This window comes from Coffea arabica, chromosome 5c (genome assembly GCF_036785885.1).
Source record: "Coffea arabica cultivar ET-39 chromosome 5c, Coffea Arabica ET-39 HiFi, whole genome shotgun sequence".
Lineage (NCBI taxonomy): Eukaryota > Viridiplantae > Streptophyta > Magnoliopsida > Gentianales > Rubiaceae > Coffea > Coffea arabica.
Window position 1 is genome coordinate 46,017,834 of NC_092319.1, and position 9,553 is coordinate 46,027,386.

At 38.6% G+C, this 9,553-nt stretch overlaps 1 protein-coding gene across 4 annotated transcripts; it reads right to left on the bottom strand.

Annotated features, from left to right (window-relative positions):
* Positions 1-3,618: 3,618 nt before the first annotated feature.
* LOC140007832 (TPR repeat-containing thioredoxin TTL1-like) lies at positions 3,619-8,341 on the bottom strand. 4 transcript variants are annotated; one of them, XM_072051242.1, is made up of 8 exons: positions 6,831-8,341; positions 5,845-6,040; positions 5,566-5,750; positions 5,157-5,490; positions 4,806-5,028; positions 4,610-4,716; positions 4,324-4,455; positions 3,619-4,234 (listed from the first exon to the last, which is right to left on the bottom strand). In XM_072051242.1, exons 1-8 carry the CDS (start codon positions 7,784-7,786, stop codon positions 3,914-3,916), a joined length of 2,454 nt encoding a protein of 817 aa, XP_071907343.1. In that variant the 5' UTR covers positions 7,787-8,341; the 3' UTR covers positions 3,619-3,913. The 4 variants fall into 4 exon arrangements, with proteins under 4 accessions (XP_071907343.1, XP_071907344.1, XP_071907345.1 ...); XM_072051243.1 differs by having other exon boundaries at positions 4,824-5,028; positions 6,831-8,339; XM_072051244.1 differs by having other exon boundaries at positions 4,005-4,455.
* Positions 8,342-9,553: the final 1,212 nt, after the last annotated feature.

A 9,553-nucleotide genomic window follows, 5' to 3' on the forward strand; every position in this document is an offset into this window, starting at 1 on the left:
GCGCTTTCCGAGCCCAAGCTTCTGTCAAAAACAGCCCCATTTAAGTGGTAAAAACGAAAAAAGTAAGAAAAACAAAATACTACAGAAATTGCTACTACAAAACAAAAGACAACACAACGCTCTGCCTTTCTTGCGTGGAAACCCAATGCCTTGTGTTCGCCCCCAAGCCCAAAGTCCACATGTCGTCCGACCGACAATCACTAAAAGCATATTAATAAGTGTCGGTCAGTTTTTTTGGTAAAATTTTGGTCATTGGATCTGTGAAACTTTGCCACAATTGGTCAACTTTTCAAACCATCTTTTCTGGGTGGCGGGGTGTTGGCGCAAAACTATTAAAGCCGAATGAATACTGGCCGTGGCCACGGGACGGCTACGTGTCTTTGACTAAAATTAAATTCCAAACCCAAAAAAGCCTATAAAAGAAGACAAAAAGGGTGAAATGAAAATGCAATTGAATTGACGGCAAGCAAAAAAGGTAAATGCTACCTCATCATGCCAAATTATTTTGTAACCCCACCAACCAAACGAAAACGAACCGAAGCCATACATTTCATCCTACTACCATCCTACTTATTGAATGGTTTGTTTGTATGTTATATCCATTCCCCACTTTTTCCACCAGCCAAAGACGTCTGCTTCAGACAAGTGACAGCAGTAACACACGTACAAACACACGGATAAGGGGCTCGAATGATTCGTCAAAAGATCGTTCGAATCGATTTTATGTAAAATTTATAAGACGTAATTTTATCGTATAATTTACTTTTAATAATATATAATTATAAAATAAAATTTTATAAATTTTAAGGTGCAAGCAATCTAAATCTATATATATATATATATATATATATATATATATATATATATATTAAAACAAAATCTCGATCATGAAATGAATCTACTGTGCAACCGTTGCTGTCCCACCTCATCAAAAACACACACACTCATCTGGGCCTTTTGGAACTGAACGTAACGGCTATATTTTCTGCAGGACACTGAATGATGATCTTCAATCTTCATCATAAAAATAAAATCGATCCATCCTGATCCATCAATGCGTCCATCCATCATCAGTCTGACTTCTTTCATTTCTTTGCTTTGGTCAAAAATCGGTCAGACTTTTAGGACACTTCACTTTTGATCAGTAATAGTAGTGGACAGTACCACTCAGTAGTAGCTTCACACTTCTATTACGTTTACGGGCTCCGTAGGGGGTACTGTAACAATAATAATTATAGGGACCTGTAAACGGAAACCAACCAATCAAATAATAACGTCTCCCTGTTCTCGTCTTTTTCGATGGATCCCAAAATTCCAACAGCGTCCTCCTCCGCCTCCTTCCCTTCTACACCTTTCTTTCCTAGGATTATTCTACTTTCTGATTCTTTTATTGACCCTTTTGCTTAATTGCAGTTTTGGCCACAAGGATCATTTATTTCTTCCATCATTATCATGTAATCACTTTACTCATCTGAATAGAGATGTATCCAGCATCCACACACCCACCTAATTCGGATGGCACCCCCAACCAAACATACACATTAGATTTCCCATTCTGCTGGCAGTATCGGGCTATCGGATAAGGAATTTTACCCTTAGTATCCACAAAACAGTTTCAATGTCATATTACGAGTTTTTTTTTTTTTTTTGCCAAATTAACCTTTTTTTTCCAAAAAATATTCCTACAATGATTCAGCTCCAAAATTTATTACTAATCTCTAATCTTCTAACCTTATCTCCTAATAAGGAGCATCCTCCGCCATGCTTTTTAAATCAAATTCTTCAAACTCAATCAAATTCTCGTTACCACCATTATTAACATAGAAGATTCCAGCCTGACGAGCATCCATTCCAAATAAAAGCATAAGACTATCTATTTTCCTCAGCCCACCATGCTATTCCTCCTGTATAGCCGCATGCACAATGAGTTCCCGTTCAATGCAGTATGAACAAATGTTCCTAATTTTTCCCGTTCAATGAGTTCCTTTACAATTTCAACGAAAAATTAGCTGTTTTTCCCTTACAATAATGAAAAGGTCATAATTGTACTTATAATTGAAAATTGACCAAATGTTTTCATCGAAGGGGTGCTTTAATGTAATCAAATATTTGAGATGGATTGCTTAAGACATGCTAAGGCCGTGGCATTATCGGATCAAGGAATGAAAGGGAAAAGAAAAAAAAAGGAAGAGAGAATAAGGGGGTTTGCATGACTTTTAATCTTATCCAAGATACACTTGTCCTGTAAATCTCTCTTTTTTTTTTTTTTATAGTGTGTAATATGAAAATTATTATTTCAAGGTTCTTTGCCCAATCATCAAACCACAAAATAATTAATTATCAATCAATAAATAAAAAAATCAGATCCCCCGCTAATTATATGGATGTGACTGGTAATTATGCATGCAACTCGCCTCGCTAATTGTGACTCAAAACTGGAATTGCCATGACGTCCACCATTAAAATCTCAATAGTCAATAGCGACACCACTCAATAGCCAATAGCGAATAATAGAATAGGCCAATAATCAAAGGAGCAAAGATTGGAGTCCCGCTGCAGGGGGCCTTTTTTTGTCCGAATCAAACAAAATGGCAGGGCAACCCAAGAATTCATTGCAAAACGTACATACAGTCGCTGTCGCAGGACAGGACAGCCCTATCTGTCAGCAAGGCGCATGTTAGCACCGACGACCATCATCATCTTGATCGTCATCGTCATCATCTTCTGTCCATCATCCAACCTTGTGGACAAATTCCCTCTGCAATGGGGACTGACTTGGAATGGAGATTGGAGGTTGGTAAGTAAACTTAAATGCTTACATGTGATTTTTAAAAATGAAAAGTGGAAAGAAGCAGCCCTCCCTCCACCACAGGGCTTCTTCTGCCTGCCTGCTCATAAAATCATATAAGCCTCTCCCCTCAATTAATGTCCACAACTCTTTTATCAAAATTACACCGCCCCGTCAAGGGGGAAAAAATTTGGATCATCTATCAAAGGCTTACAAATAACCAACGAGTTAGCCACCACATAATAAATTGTGCATGAGAGATCAAGAGTTCAAATATTATTGCATCATCAATCAAAGGCTTACAAATGCTGGAGGGGTTTGATCACATCATAGCCAAAAAACCGCAAAGGAAGAGAAAAACCAAAATGGGTAAGGCGCTAGAGAAACTAAAAACAAGTACAAAGAGTAAAGAGCATTCATTAGTTATTACTTTTTTTTTATCGCAACGATAACATTTGTATTATCCACCCTAGCGAAGCTATAATTAAAAGCCACAATTAAGTAGTTACTACTACTAGCATGCATATACAAGGATATGATTAAAACGTGGCATTAGTTTTTGGTGTAGAAGTGTTTTTGAAGGGAAAAAAGAACAAAAGAAATTCAAAGAATCAAACGGGGGACCGCGTATTTTTGCAGTAATCAATCGAATCAACAACCCTCCCACCAACAACTTGATGAGAAAGCCGACCATCAATTAAAAACACTTTCGCTGCTCTCTAGGAAAATGTACATGTGTTAATAGTAAATATAACAAGATTGACTACTGAACACCACCACTAAGAAAAACAGCCCATTAACAAACGACAAATCAAAGTACAAAAAAATAATAACAATAATAATAAAGAATTTTTATTGATGAAATGGTTGAGCAATGATAAAACATTAATATCAATAACATCATCATCATCACCATATCCATCCTTCTTTCACTAACCCGGTTAACTACCCACCAGACATGACATCCAATCTCCCTCAAATGGCCTCCAATGGTTTTGTATGTATCATTCACCAATATGTACATGTACAGGATCCTCTTCTAAAGCCAGCCAACCCGGCCAGCCATGTCTCTTTTTCTCTGGCTAGAATTCAACTAAACAACTTTAATCGATTGTACATCCTCTCTCAACTATTTCTACCCTCAACTGGAGGAGAGATGATAATATCAGGAACACAGGCCAGGCCATATAAAACCGGAAAAGATATGAACTTAAAATTTCGGAAAAATGTAAGATCGGTAGAAAAGATGGAACAAGAGAAAGGATGAATGAATGAATAAATGAAAGGGCAAAAGAGAACTAAGCTATCTTTTTGGATCTTTCTGGCCCTTGCCTGACATTGACATCTAACAAGATTATTATGCCGTGCTCTGCTTATGTCACAGGTGTTCAGCAGAACTATATGGCAGGAGGAATGACCGTTTGCACTGAAGCAGGGGGAGCTGGGCTGGAATGCAAAGAGGGAAGCACAAGAAATGAAGAAGAGAAGCTGGAGTAAACATTCTGATCTTGAATTTAAATACTGTAATGCCTCACCGAGGACTCCAACAGCTCTTTACTAGGGCATATCATCTCCTTCACCCGGCGACCATTCTTATAAATCTTGAATGTAGGTACAATTCTTACGTGTTCCGCATTAGCAATTGCAGGGCTCCCTTCGACATCAACCTTCAGCCAACAATGAACGACAATGTAGGTTTTGTTGTCCAGTCAAAGTATGTGAATGCACGTAACAAGTTTGCTAATTTTATTTTCAAGGCAGGGAATGTTTCAGAAGCATTCAGGAAGAATTGGCAATATCTACAGCAATGGCAGTTTGTACCTTGAGAAAGTTTATGGACGGATATTTCGCACATAATGCGTCTAGGACTGGAGATATCTGCTTGCATTGTAGGTTTGATGATGCTAGAAAATGTACAACAGAAGCACCTGCAATGTTCCAAAAAAAATTTCACGTAATTGCAGTAGTAAACAATGCACGTACAAGCTCTAATGCATAATCAAAAGGAGGCTAGTACCAGAAGGCAGAAGCTTACAAGGTGAAGAAATTGCAGCCCGAAACTGCTCAAGACAAGAAACCAACTCAACTTCCCCACCAAATTGCATATTGGAAACATCTTCTCCCCGGGATTTCTTTAGGGCAACTTGTGCATGGAATAGCGCCTCGGCAATTTCATTATCGTATGCAAGTTCCCTTCTCAAAACCTCATAATCTTGCACAGCTTCAGCCCACCGTTCAAGCTATAAATAACAATATCAAGTCACACCTACACCTATGTGATTGCAAAGCAAATACACAAATGCAAAAAAAAAAAAAAAATGCTCTAGCGTGTTTAAAGTGCATGAGATGCAAAACAAAGGCAATTCACCTTGCTATTTGAGGCAGCCCTTCGAAGCAATGCTTTAGTATAATTTGGCTGGATACGCAGGGCTTGGCTGCAGTCATCTACAGATAGCTCCCATTTTTCAAGCTTAAACCAACATGCTGCTCTATTGCACAAGAGAACTGAGTTTGAGGGATCAAGTCTGAGACCTTCCCCATAAGCTGAGCATGCTTCAGTAAATCTCTCGGACTTGAATAAAGCATTGCCACGGGAACGAGCTTGACTGGCCATCCTTATATTGCTGAGTAAAACAGAGACTTCAACACTCCGAGGATCAATCTGCCCTGCTTTCTCAATGGCTGTAAGTGCATCTTCAAACCTGAATAAATTTATACAAATCACAACCCATGTAATCCATAATTTCACTTTCAGATGCGGATAGTTTGGGCCATACCTTCCAAGCGCCAACTCCAGTTGAGCTCTAACAAAGGGTAAATATGCATCAGATGCTATTCCGAAAAACTTTATTTGGGAGTTCAAATTGTCTGATGTATGAAGTCTGGAAGTGCTTGAAAGACTTGAATCAGCATCATCTATTCGGTGCAGCTTTAAAAGGGCTTCTGCTCTACATGCCAATAGCTGCCAATTCAATTAAACTGTTTCAGTTCAACCAATTTCCTTTTCCTGTCACTAGAACTTCTCCAAAAGACAGAAGTTTTAAGCATTTTTTTACCTGAGGACAACTATCAGCTCCAGAAGCAATTGCAGCTTCTGCTTCCCTAAGCACATTTTTCCAATCACCAACTCTCCGAGCATCAGTGCACCTACTTAGGCGCTTCTCAATAACTTGCAACTTCTGTAGCTCAACTGGATCTGTCTGGTGCCCTGGAATACAAAGGTGCCTCCTGGCATTTTCAACCTGTCCTAAACTGCGACCCTTACAGGAATTAGATTGCTTACTGCACAATGCAGGATAAACAATGGAAATTCCAATAACCTAAACCACAAAAGGAAAAAAGGCAAAGACCTCAACCAGATTTAAGATGGAATTAATTGAACAATAGTCATGGCTGACTGACTTTTAACCCCCCACAACTGTGTTCTTTTTGGAATGATTTCCTAGCAAGTACAACTTTAAGATGGACTTCATTAATGGGCAGGTTCAATTCCAAAATGTTGAATTATTTTTTTGTCAAACTTACAATACGGTAAACAAGTAAAGACTTTAGTGATTTAAAGTGAAATGAAATTCACGCATAAATATCTTAAGCAATGACAATCTACTCGGCATTTGCTTCTTCTACAAGCAAGGAGCTAATTTACAACCCAAGTTTCTTCCAATCTTCTAATGTACTTCGAACTCATAGGAGCAGATAGGAAGTGCAACATTAATCCAATTAGAAGCATGATGCACTCAATGACACTAAGAAACAATCACAGCACGAGATCTTTCAGACAAATCAGATCTGACAAAGGACGTGGATCACACTAAAAAAAAAAAAAAAAAAAGCAGTAGAACGAATAAAACAAGCTAAAAAAAGAAAGCAGCCCTTCATTATATACGTCAAAAGCACAAAAGTTCAGCCAAGAACCATATAGCAACTGCAACACTAACATAGCAAACAAAACGAAAGATTTGAAATAACACAAAATTGCAATTTGGCATAACCAATTAACAGAAAAACAAATCAAGGTTTTCACTTTCTTCACCCAACTCACCTAACAAGCAAAGACCCTAACCGATGGTGTGCCCTCACGTATCCTGGATCCAACCTAATAGCTTCCTCACATTCCCTCACTGCCTCTGGAAACCGCTTCAGACCTATCAATGCAGCTGCTCTGTTGCAATGGTAAGCAGCATTACCTGGTGAAATCGCAATGGCTTTATCATAAAGAGTTAAAGCCTCCAAAAAATAACCCTTTTTATAATTCTCATTTCCTAATCTTTTCAACTCTTCTGGATCATTACTATTCAACAATCCAGCCCCACCCCTTCTTGTTGGCTCTCCAACCATGAGGCCACCGCCTCTTAAATTTGTCGGTGCTGGGCTGGCAAGGCCCACACTTTCTCTCTCCCCGCCGCAACCAACGGCGGATTTTGCTCCGGTGCCACCCCGCATTATACTTCCGTGGCCGTAATTACCAGTCCCGGACCCCAACACATCAGTCTTGGACGACCGGCTCGCCATGCCAGTCTTCAAAATCCTGCCGGAAGGACAGATATTCCCGCTGGGAAGCACATTGACCCCCGGCGAAGTAACAGAGCTTCCACTCCCACCGGAGTATATCAAGGGGTGGGTCCCACCCGAATCTGATCGGGAATGACCCGGCTTAAATCCCCGGCCACCGGTCGGAGAACTCTCCGCCGTGCCGGAAAGTTCGCCGGAATGATTTAAATCCGACTTTTTAACCACCTGGCCTTGCCCATTTCGACCCGATACCGATCCAGACGAGCTGGAGCTACTGCTCGTAGTAGTAGTTGTCGTCGTAGTGGTAGCAGTGGCTCCACCACGAGTCCTCAACGGCGAGACCGGCGAACCCAGATCGAGTTCTCGAAAGTCCGGCTTGTTAAAGTTGTTATCATTATCGTCTTCGACACAGCTCAATGAGTTTCTTAACCGATCATTCAAGGAATCCAACCTAATATCCGTAATGGGTTTTCCAGACTCAGCCATTTTTTTCAATCTTTACTCCCCTCAATCCACACACACCCACACACTGTCTCTCTCTCCCCCCCCCTGTAAAATTTCCTACGATATACAACAAATGTGCTTACTCTTTCCCCTTTTCCACCTCCTTCCTCTCAAGTCTCAGTCTTTGAGCAATGTTAAACGGTGGAAGTAAATAGGACGCAGCAATGGAAGAAGAAATAATTAGAAAGAGAAGTTTTTGAAGAAGACATGAGAGAAAGGAAATAGGGGAAGTAAGGAGAGAGAAAAGAAAAGAGATGGGGATCTCGTGATTCAAAAGGAGGAAGCAAAGAATGAATGTGAATGTTTAGAGAGTAGATAGATAGAGAGAGAGAGATGGGGTTTTGCAGAGGTGAGAGTTGAAGAAGGGGAGAATAGTATAGTAAGAGGATGAAAGAAAGGGAAAGGAAAGAAAAGAAATTTTTTGGGTTTTTCGTTTTCCTAATTTTCTTTTGGCTTGTTCTTTCCTTTCCTTTCACCTGCTGCTTCACGAGACAGCTCTGGTTGGCTACTCTCCTCCCACTCTCTCGCTCTTGTGTAGTATATTAAGGAGGAGGGGGACTTTAGGGAGTCTCGTCTCCTCTTTTTCGCTCCCCTATTTACTCTTCTCTTCTTTCCTTTCCCTCTCTCTCTCTCTTGTATTATTAATTTATTATTCACCTTGCTTGCTTTGGGGACATGAATTTTGTAACAAGGGTGAAATGAAAGGCCATACAAATTCACTGCACTAGCTGCCCTCCTTCTTTCTTTCACTCTTGTCTTTGCTCTTTATTTCTTGGAAGGGATATCTAAACGATTTTATTGCACTAAACCTAATCAAAGATTTTGGTTTTATAACTCACAGATTTTGCTATGGAGTATTATAACACTTAAGTTAGGAAGATCAGCATAATTTTCAAAGTGAAAATGGAAGATTAGTATAATTTTCAAACTATAAATTAGTAGTATAATTCTACGTACAATGAAAATTCAATGCTTGCTCAAATTTTTTGACGAACAACATGTGTAAGCTAATATATGAATATTTATTTATATGTAAATTAAATGCAGTTTATACGCAACAAATTCATGAATAAGAATCCATATATGTAAAATTAATATACATTTTTTAAATTTTTTTGCTAGCAATTAGATACATTTGTGACTAATTGGTATTCAAAGCTAAATTTTAATCACTGATTTTGTCATTTATCGGATACATTAAGTACATGTTTGACATTTATATACGTACAAAAATATCGAAAGAACAAAATCGTTAAAATGGATTTTAGTTGAATTCCTTTTAAGATGACGTCGACAATTTCTTTTGACAAATGACACTTGTAAATGAGTATACGCGTTTATATTCTAATAATTGAATACGCGGTATATACGACAAAATTTATGAATAGGTAAGTGTCAATACATGCGAACTCAAGACAATTGTATAATGTAAATGTTAATATAGGTAACGAAGAACAATATAATGTCTTTGATTGACTTTAAGTTTTGCATGTCTAATTACAACTTACGAGTAATAATGTCAATGGTTTTAATGATATATTAGCAAGTATGAAAGTATGGCAGTGGTAACATGATGAATATTTGAGATTTTAATGGAGGTGGTTATCAATAAATCTCCATCTTTTAGTACTGTGGAGTCTCTCACTCGTAATTTGAATAACATTTTCCCCCTTTTTATCTTGTTTTGAGTTGGGAGCTAAACAGTTTCACTTTGAAAGCATAAAAAAAAAATATATATATTCTCATGTT